Below are 12,916 nucleotides of genomic sequence, written 5' to 3' on the forward strand. Positions count from 1 at the left end.
CTAATTAATTAGCAATCAAAGTATGTTAGATTTTCTGTGCATGAGGCCAGGAGGTTCTCTTCACCCCATCTTTGGGTTTTGGCCAGATGCAGAGGTGACAGAAGTGATCCCCACTCTCCCTGTGCTGGAGGTATGGAACCAACTCTACAGCGACACAGAGGGCAGAGAAACAGAAGTACGGCATTAACTGATGTGTTGTAAAAATGTCAGGAGCTGCTGGCAGTGGGTGGAGAACAGCAGAGGTCAGACTGCCTGCAGGGTCACTGCTCCCCGTGCTTCACTTCCCACTGCCCCCCAGCATCCCCCATCAGCTGCCCTTTATTCCCCAGGGCCAGAGCCCACAGAGTGCCTCCAGACAGCAGAGCAGGGCGGCAAGGGGAGGACAGGGAGGGATGTGGGACCAAGGCAACAGGGCAGGGGCTCTGCCCAGGGACAGCAGGATTCTCGTTTCACGCAGAGAGGCAGGGACAGCTGCTGTGGAGGAGGAGGATTAAAACGAGAGAAATGGCCTGGAAACAGCCTTGGTTTACACCCTCGTTTCCCACGGAAGCTGTCCTTGGAATCTGCTCGTGAGAGGGAGACCAAAGTCTGTGGGGCCCAGACAGAAATCACTGCCGCAATGGGGACTGTGCCCAGCACTCCCAGCCCCATCCCCGTCCCTCTGCAGCAGGACAGGGGCACAGGGCTCTGCGTACGGCTCCGCGAGGCCTCGGCTGAGGGCTGGAGTGCGTCCCAGCGATGCTCTGCGTCCCTTGTCCTTGAACTGAAAAAGGAAGCAGCTCCCAAAGGCACCGCACCCATTCCCGAGCAGCGCTGGCAGGGATGCAGTGCCCTGGAGTGGGTGTGTGGGCAGTGCTGGCGCTGCGGGCTGTTTGGGCAGGGGGATGCAGTGAAGCAGACAGACCACAAAATCCAGTCTCCATTAACACACAACATTCCCATTTGCTGCCTATAACTAGATCAGCACTGAGCAGTCCAACTACCGTCCAGCAACCCAGAGCCCGAGGGGCTGCCGCACTCCTGCCCTCCTAGCACACCTCACTGCCTTTCCACCTGCACGGCTGCGTGCTGACTGCAGCCTGCCTAAAGGCAAGCTCTCACAGCTGCACTGGGCTCTTGCTGGACAGAGAACTTCTGTCTTGCACGTGCAATTGGCTTCTCCCTGTTCCCTCCCCAAGTCCCTGGCAGAGCAGAGCACCAACACCCCACAGTCGGAGTGCTCCAACAGCAACACAGTCGAACCAGAATCACTGGAGCAGTGCTCTGGATGCAGCTCCCACAGCTACCTAGCCCTCTGCCCATCAGTTCAACTAATCAACGTGCTCTGACAAGGGCAAAGAGATGCATTTTGTGGCAAGGAAATGAAGGAACGGGAGAGCAGCTTGAGCGTGAGCGTAGGGTTTCACTGCCTACAACACTAATGAGATAGTTGACTTTCCGTAAGTCACGCTCATCTGGATTTCATTACGAGCTGTGGCTGAGAGCCAAGGCTGAAATGCTCTGGCCCGGGTGCAGGACAATTTCAAAACAAAATGGACTCCAAACATCTGGAGAAATGAAGAAAGTGGGAGCGTAATGTGCAGGACCCAGGCTGCAGCTGAGCCGTGGCACCTCCCTGCCGGCAGGCAGCTGCACGCAGGGCGCCTCAGCACAGCCGCGCTGCTCCGGGAGGCAGAGGCTGCCCTGCACTTCCAGATGAGGCTGACTGAAAGGGCGCACAGTCGAGCAAGTATTTCAAAATCGTATTTGGCTGAAGTCTGTGCCAGCTTTTTCTCTCATAAAATAACATTCGTTTTCTGACAGATTTCACCTCCCCTGCTTATACTACTAACACCACTTTTACTCCCTTTGCTACTCCTAGCGATGTTTGTTTGTTAATGCAGTGGGCGACGGCGACACAAATTACAGAGCTCTGTGTCCTCACACCCTGTGCTGTCAGAACAACCACATCATCCATCCCAGACTGCACTGCATCTCCTTTTTCACTTGTAATAGTGACCCTGCTTCTCCCGTCGCCTCCCCTCACCTCGAAGTAACTGCCCTATGACAAGCACTGAGAACAGGATGAGGGGATGTAACAGTAATTTTGCAGCAACTCTTAGCAGTTTCCCAAATGTGAATTTTCATGCTGAGTTGTTTTTACTTTAATCTCATTAGTCTCCAATAAAAGAAAACACCAAACCTAACGCATATCTGCGAGGAAGCACTCGCACTGATCCTGTCCTGATAACAGTGTCGTACTACAACTATCAAAAACCTATCAAATACACACCCAAGTTTAAGAAAAAATAGGTACTATTTCCTACCCAGCCATGTACACATGTCTGCTGTGCTTCAGGTAAGGCTCCTGGTCTGCACAGCACTGTGACCAAACACACACGGGTTTCCAACACATCCCATGATGCAGGTTTCACACAAACAGCATGGGAAAACTAAGACACGAGGTCAGCACATTCTTTGTAAACGCAAGACATGCATTACCAAAGAGATACAGCACTAAGCCTCCCAATCACAAGGCTGAATAAGGAAGCTGTGCAGAACACTGCCAGGCCACACATGAGCACACCACATGTTTCACAAGGGCTGACCTGTATTCTGCTCCCCAGCCCTTGACGAAGCTCATCCGAATCGTGCACATCCTGGTCAGCTGGTACACAGCTTCAAAGCCCTGGTTTACAGACTGAGCCAAGAGAGCTGCAAACTCCTGGTTGTTAAAAATCTTCAAGTTACATCCTGTGCATAAAGAACACGACGAAAACAAAGTGTTAGTTCAGCCACATTAACAAATCTATTTCTTTATGAGAGTGGAAGGAAACTCAGTGCTGCCTTCCCATGTCCCCAGACCATGCGACACCACATACAGACTGCTCAGTGACAGCACTTCACAAAGCCTGTTAGGGTTGCCACATTTCCACAGCCCCTGGACTGAAAACCACATTATGGGACAGAAGATCACCCACACAGCAAGCTGCCACCTGCATGACTGGACCTGGGATCCTCACGTGGAACCTCATTTATACTATTCATACTTATTTCCATTGTGTTGTAATTTAAAAGCCTGCCTGTGACCGTAACACTTACTGATAGCAACTGCTACAGAGCCTGAAACAAAGGAATGCATGGGTTAAAAACAGGGACTCACTGGTGCTGGATTTATGTGGTGCCTGTCAGCAGAAGTAATGAAGTTCTGAAGTTCTGAAACAGCTCTGGGCAGCCAGAACCCAGTTACCTGGGCTAAGGAAGCTGGTGGCAGAGCTGCACCCCTCTCTTAAATTTTAATCTGATGTGCCAAAGAATTTTCCTTTAAAAGTGCAGTGCTCCCCTCAGTGTTCATTCACAGCTGAAAGACTTGTTCAACTGTTCTAGGTGATAAAGGTGAAAAACAATCACGTTATCTGTGGTTGAAATAACTAAATTAATACCTAACTTTTACGCTTGCTTTCTCCCAGATAACCAGAAACAAGCTAAACTCTGAAACTTGGCATGCCACTGCTGCTCATTTGGGATTACATATGGGCCAAGTCTGAAAAACAACCAGTTGGACTGTGATGAATTGTATTTTTCTAAAATCCCTTCTGAGCCTACGCTCTTGGGCTGGACCCACTCTGCCATCTGCTTTGGGCCGAACCGCATACAGCAAAGCATCACCACATTCAATGGCTCAGCAGCTGCAAAAAAAAACTGCCCGTTTTTGTGGCCATAAGAGAGCCCAGCCCAAGAACCAGGGGTCCTGTGGAGTGCGAAGGGAAGCAGTGCCGGGCACATTGCAGCCTAAGAGGGGAAAATAAGGAGGGAGAGAGCACAGGAGAAGAGCTATGGCAAGGAAAGGAAACAGTCTGATCAGACTGCAGGCTGCTCAGACCTCAGGAGTGATGTGAACAGGTCTCCCTGTGACCGTGCCTGGAGGAAGTGGTACAACCCGGCCTCGTCAACAGCGGAATGAAGAAACCGCTTCAAAACCAACAAAAATTTGAAGATGAATCTGAGAAGGCAGCCAGACTGTGGCAATAGCAGGGAGAGCCGGCGTCCAAGAAATGTGCCTGAGATGGATCTGCAGCGGAAATGTGGGCTGTTTATGTTTTCAGATGTTGACTCCAGCCCGGGTGGACTCCTGTGATGTGGCTGGAGAATTAAGTCATGTTTGTAGCACTGGCAGCTGCTCCCTAAGCATCTGAGAAAGGAAACCCACTGAGATGGGCCAGGACTTGCAGTGTATGGATCTCTCTTCTAAAAAAAGAGGATCTTTATTCAAGTATTTCTAAATGAAAAAGTCATTATTTAAACATATACATACTTTCAAATTAAAAAAGTACATTTTGCAAGCCTAGCTAAATACTCTTCTGAAAAGCATGCACTCATCCTAGCTCATGTATCAAACAATAAATACCTGTTTTTCCCAGATACATGCAATAATGGCTCCTCTAACATCTCAGCATACCTTAGAAGTGACATTTCTCCAGAATAAAGCTCAAAGAAGAAAAGGCTGTACTACAGAACAGAAACCAGTAACAGTTTAAATCTATTATGGGCTGATCTAAATTGAGAAAAAAATCCTAAATTATCTTCTTTTATATAAAATTACAAGCAGGACTATTCGATAATTACAGCATCGACTGATTAAACACCAGACTGAATGCATGGCAGATTCTGCTGCAAATGTGCAGCACTCTTTTTGTGTTTCTACTCTTTGTGTTCCCACTCGTGTGCATCCTTACCTGGTGGGATCTTGCAGACTGTTGCTGGGTGCCAGCCGTAGCGCTGGTTGCAGTTGGGAGACTGGACGAAAATGGCACTGTCACTAAGGCACTCAGCAAACACCTCGCCACCAATGTAGTACAGCCTCACTCCTCTTCCTGAGAAACACGAGCACAGTTTGGGGTCAGGTCAGAACGTCCATCTGCAACACCTGGAAGGTGAGTGGGGAGAGGCACAGCCAACCTGCGCAGCTGACAGAGCTCAGAAAGCAGCTGGACCATGAATGATGGGGATGAAAACCAGCTCAGAGCTGTGCTCCAGCCCCACTGGGCTGCGCAGTGTCACCACCTCCCAGCCTGCCTTCTCCAAACAGCAATGGCCCTGATACCTTCTATACGAATGTACTGTTGACTGTTGGTCAACATATGGCTTTCAACCTTTTCTAAATCACCACAGCTGCTCATTTATTTACCTCATTACTGATTTGGAATTAAATGATCCAGTGTTTCCAAATAGCTGCCTTTTCCTTGAGACTGTATTTGTATACAAGGACAAGCACACCCTTCTTATAAGAGTTTACACACATTACTGAAATCTCAGTTAATAAACTCAGGAATTCGTATTTGCTGTGCTCTTACACTGCTGTTTGAAAATTCTGCTTTCATTCTTCCATGCTGCACAAGCAGCCTGCTGAATTTAAGGACTGATTTCTGAATCCTGGCTCACGTTTGCTGTGTGAGTGTTGCGAGTGCTGTTTGCTTTTTATTTATTTCCCAGTGCTACAAATCAGTTTGTAAGTAAGGAAAGATCCTCCTGTAAGAACCTTTACTGTCCAGAAAAAGATTTATAGAGGAACGGAGTCGGGACAAAGACTAGGTTCATTTCTGATGGTATCAGGAGAAAACACTGCCAAGCATAAACGATTTTGCCTTTCACTAAAAGTACATAGATCTGGGATATTCCATTCAGTACCAGCTTAACTAAAAACAGAATTGAGTCTTACCTTGTAATATCAAGCAAGAAAAGAGAAAACTGAGATGAAAACCGAGTTTCCATTTATAAGAGAACAGTCAGTTAGAAAACAGAATTGTTCATGAAGGAAAACAAATACACAAGATGACCTCTAACATCCACCCAAATGAAGTTCTGAAGACTGCGTGCAGAAATTTAAGCTCCATCTCTGTTAAATGCAGTTACTGCAGTGTTTCTCAGTGCCTTTTTAATTGTATTTTTATAAAAGAATACAATTAGTGTTTCTTTATGGAGGATTAACCCGAATCACCATGGATACTGCAATCCCACAGTGTCCTAAAATGGACAGAGCTGGATGCCATTAGGTAACTAAAACCTGCAGGCAGATCCCCGCCTTCTGCCTCGAAAAACACCGAGGAAAATAAGGAGACAGAAGTTACCGATGTGCCGTCTCGTGAGCTCCACTGCTGCATTCCTGTTCACGTTAGAGAGCAGACCAAGGCAGAAGCGTTCCGAATTCGACGGGTCGGTGAAACCATCCACGGTCATGGAGGGCTGGGAGGCGTGGAACGTCTCCCCCACGCGCTGGTTGAGTTCATAGTAGGATATGGAGCACCAGAACGCCGGCTCGCAGTAGGTAACGGGCTGCAGATCTGCACAAATAAAAAGCAACATGAGTCACAGGCCCTCCGAGAAGGGGGGATGAGGAAAGCACTGTTCTGAAATATTGTTCTGCTTCATTCCTTGGGCTCGCTGGAACCACCAAGCTTTAATTACTTGTCAGATGTTAATGGAGTGCAGCTAGAAGGTTACATCACCCCTGAAGCTTTTGGCACGTGGAACAATCGAAATAGTCCAAGATGTAAGTCATGGAGTAAATGGGGCGGCACTCCACTATCTTGGAGAAAATCCTAAAAGTGAAGTTAGTTTTTCTATGAAGCATGGGACCACTTCTAGGTAGGCAGTACCCTAAAAACAGAAAAGAAAAGGAGAGGAAAAGAAGAAAGAAAAATTTAGAAAGGCCAGACCACAAACCTGCCTGCAGTGCCACTGCTCCCCAGAATCCTAGCACTGTGCCCTTACAGCAAAGCAGCCAGCAAGCCCCACTTCTCTTCTGACTGCTAGCATCTCTGCAGCTCTTTGCAATAGAGTCAAACTGTATATAACTGCCTTCAAAATAATAAAAAAAATATTTCTTCCAGTCCAACTGATTTCACATTTTGAAAAGAAAAACCATTTCCCCAGCAGATGATAACGTTTCTTTTACTGGAGACTGACAGACTGCTTCTCTCTGTTTCTTTTACTGGAGACTGTTCTTTTACAGACTGAGGCAGACTCGGGAAGACAAGTGAAAGGGGGGGCACTCAGATGGCTCTGGGTGATTTAGCTGCTCCCCCTGACACTAAGGACAGCTATGCTTGTGATTTCAGCAGAGGAAGGCCCAAGCCAAATATTCTTGGAAATGCTGCACTAGATGGTGTTCAGTCCTACTGTAAGTCATGGATCTACTGAGCAGGAACTGTGGAAAGCAGCACAAGCTAACTGATAAGTGCTGTATTTCCCAAATTCAATGCAAGAAACAAAAGCAAGAGAAGATTTCTTTCCCTCTGGCACAGTTTGCATGGAGCAAAACCCCAGCCATTCTTGCAGCTTCCCCATCTGCTGCTCTGTAAAGGCTGTGGTGAAGCTGGGGCTGAAGAGATGGGCTCCATCCCAGCCTGCTCTCACCCAGGAGTGGCTGTGGAGGTTTGAGAGCCATTTCTCATCTGCTACTGCTTTTCTCTGTAAACCTCAGCCACAAGAGGTGATGGATTCCTCACTGAAGGACATACAGAAATTTTATTTCCAGCTCATTTGCATCTTGAGAGACGCAAACCAACAAACTGTCTTAAAGAAAAGCTTGTCTCTGAACAAATGCAACTGAGGTTTACTGGTGCTGCTTTCTCCTGTGATTTGCTTTGGCATAAGCTGCTACAGAATTTTGTTACAACTGTCCCAAGTACTCAATTCCGGGGTTTACTGTTTGGGAAAAAAGTAACAGAATGCAGTTCTGCTAAAACCAAAGAATCTCAAGGGGACAGATGGTGGTCAAAATCATGATTGCATTACAAGCAAGTAAATCCTACCTGAATCATTTCCATACATTTCCAAACCTGACTTCCTACAGCTTTGCTTTCCCAGGTGCCTGCTGAGCACTGCCATGCTGCCCATACTCATACTGCACTGTCTTCAATAAGACCACAGTACCACCTGTCCAGATGCAGAACTAAAAGCTTGCCAGGTGCTCTGCACACTCTAGGACATGCTCTAAGAATCCCAGCTGAGGTCAGTGTGTTTGCTAAATGCTGTTCATCAGAAGTTACTGACTTATGTTATCTAACTGCACTAATTGCAGTTACTCCTAACTCCCACAGAAGCAACAAGATAAATAAGTGTGCTCACTTCCTTTCCCTCTGCGCTGTCTTTTCACTGCTTAGAGAAATAGTGTTTCAACACGGAGTCACAGAGGCTTACGTTACTGATGGATCTGCCCACAGGGCATGTGCTTATTTCACTTACTGCTTTTGCGTCAAGTCTTTTGCAGAGCAAGCACTGACAATGGATTTCCTGTGCACCAAGGGACTGCCTCGCTCCCAAATAAAATGTGTGCAACCTCAGGCCTGGCCCTCAGCCAGCATAAACTCCCTGACTTCATTCCGAGTGTCCACACAGTGCTGGCAGCTCTGCTTTCGTTGGGGCTTTCTGTGTTCTTTCCAGTTCCAATTTCAGCCATACAGAAGAGATCGCTACAACTTCCAGTTACATCTTCATCTGACAACTGAAAGTCCAAATCAAAACCAGAATGCTTGCAAAGCCAATGCACAAGCTGAAAGGAGACAAAAAATCCCCAGATGTTACCATGCAACACCTTGTTTTGTCTGTGGATGAAAAGATGAACTGAAAGTGCTCAGGTTCCATCAATTACAGCTTGATATCAAAATACACACAACTGCAGCTCAAACCAACCTTGCTCCTATTGTTCTAGCCAGCTTGCCTCACGCTAGTTTATGGTCTTTGTAATTCTCTGGAATAAGGCCATGGGACAAAGTCCAAAGTTCAGCTGACACAAAGTAAACTGTCTTAAAAGCTTCAGGCAGTTCTGTTGAAATAAACCGTCAGTTTTAATACTGGGACATTATTTCCTTAGCAGTAAAACTTCAAAAATACATGTTATATTCTTTAAATTTTACGTTTCATTTTCTTAGCAAACACAGGGAGAAACCCCCCTTAAACTTTTGCAGATGAAAGTGCAGCCCTCAACACTGCAGCGTCCTGCTCATCCACAGAACTACACAGCACAGCAAATGCAACACCACTGCAGGCCACCAACCACTTTCTGTCTGACTGGGAGGAGAATCTGCAAAGCTGAGGGAAAGCTCAGCTCCCCCAGCTCATGCCGTCCCTCTCTGGCTTGCAGGGCTGAAGGGGCGAAGGGCTGCTGCTGTGAGCAGCTCCTTTATCTCAGACATGCTGCCTACAAGGCACAGATGATGACAGATTCTTCATTCGACAGTTGCTGGGAGTTGCTCAGTACGTTCCATTTTATTTATTGTTTTGCAGCTTTCTCACCACACAAATTGATTATAAAACTATAAAGAGAGACAAAAGGTTCCTAGATTTGTGGGACTTTTTGCCTAAGATCAGTGAGCGTTTGGTTTGCAAAACTCAAAGATATCTTTTAATGCTGCTAAGCTCAATGCTCTTCTGATGTCTGCTCCCTAGACTACAAAGAGATTTGTCGTGGTTAACCAGCCTCACCTGCTCCTATTTAGTTCTTTGTCACCAGACTGCACATTAGGAGTCCTGCAGGCCCATCAGCTGAGCAGCATGTGTTAGGAACACTGTTCTGGTTAGAAAGGATATGTGCTGGGGCCTCTTTCCTAGAAACCACTTTTCTCCTTATGTAAGGCAGATGCCACAGTCAGCTTGCCAGGTTGGTTTTGTTACATGTAATTGGCCTTTTATTTTTAGGTTGACAAAAAATGCTAGAAATTCACATCAGCTCTTCAGCAGCACACTTGAGCATAACAGATTCAGATAGGGAGGAAAAAGAAAAAGGAAGAGTTAGCTATGTATTCTTCTCTGAGGCTTTAACAGTTAAAATGAGTAAAAGTTTAGTGGCATTGTGGCAATGTATTCCATGCCTTCAAATAAATAAATAAATAGAGAAGAGAGAAAAGAAATCCCCTTCAACAGCCCCAAGACATCCACAAGTCAGCCAATGACTGACAAATTTTGGAGCAGAGTCAAAGTACCCTCTGCCAGGATTAAAAGCATATGTAAACTTTATGGCTACGGTTATTCGAGAGCAATCTCAAGTGGCCTGTGTCTGCTGGCTTAATGAACATGCGGAGAAGTGATCCTGCAGCTAGCCAGAGCTATGAGTGTGTTTTATGAGAGACTGTTGAGAGCAATTTCAAATACAGTGAGAGCTCACACTGATGAAGATCAGACCTTCCATGCCTGTAGGTATGAAAATGAAGAGCAGAACCTTTGGGAAATAACAGAGGTTCAGGGACAGCCACAGGACACCTCCAGCAGGATCTCAAAGACAAAGGTCCTGTTCAACAGCTCCAGTTCTCCACAAGAGAAGCAGAAAGGAAGGATCCCCAGGCTCCTGGAAGCATACGGCCCACAAAACGTCTGATTCTCAAAGAGGTCTGTGATATCTGCACCTCTCCATATGCTGGTGTTCTTGCCCTCTCTCCATTTATTTGAGCTCTCCAATCACACACCAACCAGCCTCCTCCATTTGCTCAGTTATTAGCAGAAAGAAGCACCAACAGTGCTCAAAACCTAATCAGATGCACACAACCTCAAGAAATAACATCATCATTATAAGGTCATGCTCTCGGCTGTAATTACACACAATTCTCAAGATCACATGCTTACCCAGATTATTGTGTGCCGGAGACATAGGATTTGGTGATAGGTTTGGAGAACCTGAAAAGCAAGACATTGTAATTATTAGTATGGCATCTGCACAAAGAAAAACACTTGCACAAAATCTTCTGTGCTGCCCAGGCTTGTTGAGAGGGAAATCCCACTTCTTAGCAAAGTCTCATTTTGTGACATTAGCAACTTCTCTGATGTTGATTACCACTTAAATGAGCTTCCAAATGCTATTGCTTACTGTATCAACTTGCTTCATCTGCAATACTGCTGGGAATCTTCACAGAGTTTAATTCACTTAAACTCTACACATTAATTTTCATAACTGTGACGCAGTTGCCTGTTTTACTTTCACATGCAGTTGTCAAAACTCCAGGTACCATCATGACAGCCACACTCAAGCCCAGTTAGTTGGGCATTCACTGGACACTGCTACTCACTCTCAACAGTGGAAAACCTACCACTTTGTACATCAGTGAATCTTTCTGGTGCTGGGACAATGGAGTACTGCATCAACCTACGCAGCTCTGACCAAACCACTGTGGCAGTTTTACCCCCTTGTTCCAATTCTGCCCACAGATTTTGTGCGTGTATTTCAGATATCTGCACTTTGATGTCCAGAGCAAGTTCCAGTTTCTGGATGCCACGTGGATGCAAGCAGGTGGTACAGCCCATCCGTCCTTCCCTCTCACACTGAGTTCAGCTGGTTTCTTCAAGATTTGTTTTTCTATAACAAATGAACTCCATGACATCTGAAGAAAGGGATCTAGCATTCAAACACGAACTGAGAGTATTTATAGCATCTTCCAGGCCAATCCACTTTCCCAAAAAACCATACATACATTCCGAATGTCAACCGCATTACCAATGATTATATGCACTGAAATGCATTGTGTCAACAGGCTTATGTTTGATGTAGACAAACAAACCCACACTCCTTTCTGCCATCTGTACAACTGCGGTGCAAGTCTGCAAATCAATCATCTCTCTTTTGGAATCCCACGTATGCTCTGTGGCTGAAGTCATACCGAAAAGCCAGGATAACTGCATGCACTATTTGCATTGAGAAAGTTCTGCATGTTTCTTTTTATGCAAGTGCCATGCATTTGCACATCCCTCTTGTAAGGGATCACAAAGGCATCAGCCTTTCTAACCAAAGACACATTTTTGCTCCTCAGGCAAGAGTTTTAGGAGTTGAGAGTCTGAACTCTGAAGAGTTCTTACTCGCAAGCAGAGACACAGCTCAGTCCAACAGGATGCCTTACACAGTTACCTGCAAAACGATGGTGTTTAATTTTAACGTGCTGATAAAGGTCACTATGCATGCTAAGGCTGCTCAGTCTAAATCTGCTTTCACGCTACTTGTTTTCTTGGCAGTGAGTCACAACCTCGCCTTCACTGGGATGCATCCATTAAATAATAAGCCCATTTAAAAATAAATCTGCTAGTGGTCCTTTGAAATACAGTCAACTGGACATTTCAGTATGTACAGCAGACAGATAAGCAATCAGAAAAATGCCTCTTTAGAAGGTGCCAACTACTTGCACCATATTCCTGTGCATACAGATGCATGAACACAGTACAATGCAAGCTATTATTAGGTGTGTCTCATCTGTTTCAGGCTCCTGCTTAGCAGTATCTAACAATGGATGTTAGGGAGAACAGGAACATGCTGTACCTTTCAGCAGCTCTAAAACACACTGTCCTGTGCTTTATATGAGATGTCAAGCTACATTTGCACTCCTACAGGGATAAAATAACTCTCACCACCATCTGATTTTCAGAGCTCCAATGAAAGGCTTTAGAAGTTTAGATATGACCCAGAAAGCTGTAAATGGCAAAAAAGAATTACCTGCATCCATGCTGGGGTTCATCTGGTGGTCACTAGTTTCTCCATCCTCACTCAAATAGCCTGGAGGAGGTGTCTCTAGAATCATAAAATGATCAAAATCATTGCAACTGGATGAAAAGTCTGGAACATTTACTTTGCTATTCACAACAAGCTTTTTTTTTTTGTTTAATTATTTTTCTTCCTCAGACTGTTAAGAGTAAGAGTAGAGCATACTTGTGAATAACAGAGGAGGGAAAAAACAAAATCAGGATTTTCAGTTCCATAAAACTTTAAGCTACGTAGACAGTTTTCTGTCCAGAGATTGCTCCTTTCCTCGTGTGCAGCTGCACAGTTTGCCTATAGAAATAAGGCGTAAATTGCTTGTAAAAAAGATGCATAAATAGAAAAGCTCAATTCCATCAGAAATTTACACTTTTACTCAAATTAAAATGGCTGAACGTCAGTCAAATCAAAGGGAACATTCAG

The 12,916-nt window shown here is 45.5% G+C and overlaps 1 protein-coding gene across 2 annotated transcripts in view; it reads right to left on the reverse strand.

The window, feature by feature from the left end:
• The window catches only part of SMAD3 (SMAD family member 3), a 65,096-nt gene that overhangs the window by 4,626 nt on the left and 47,554 nt on the right, over nucleotides 1-12,916 (reverse strand). For both annotated transcript variants that reach the window (XM_052672590.1, XM_052672591.1), the window contains exons 4-8: nucleotides 12,452-12,526; nucleotides 10,600-10,650; nucleotides 6,108-6,320; nucleotides 4,716-4,853; nucleotides 2,589-2,733 (exon numbers count right to left, since the gene is read on the reverse strand). In XM_052672590.1, coding sequence (XP_052528550.1) covers nucleotides 2,589-2,733; nucleotides 4,716-4,853; nucleotides 6,108-6,320; nucleotides 10,600-10,650; nucleotides 12,452-12,526 — 622 coding nt within the window. The remainder of the gene's footprint in view (nucleotides 1-2,588; nucleotides 2,734-4,715; nucleotides 4,854-6,107; nucleotides 6,321-10,599; nucleotides 10,651-12,451; nucleotides 12,527-12,916) is intronic.

This window comes from Tympanuchus pallidicinctus, unplaced genomic scaffold (genome assembly GCF_026119805.1).
Source record: "Tympanuchus pallidicinctus isolate F22 unplaced genomic scaffold, pur_lepc_1.0 scaffold12, whole genome shotgun sequence".
In the NCBI taxonomy this organism is placed as follows: domain Eukaryota; kingdom Metazoa; phylum Chordata; class Aves; order Galliformes; family Phasianidae; genus Tympanuchus; species Tympanuchus pallidicinctus.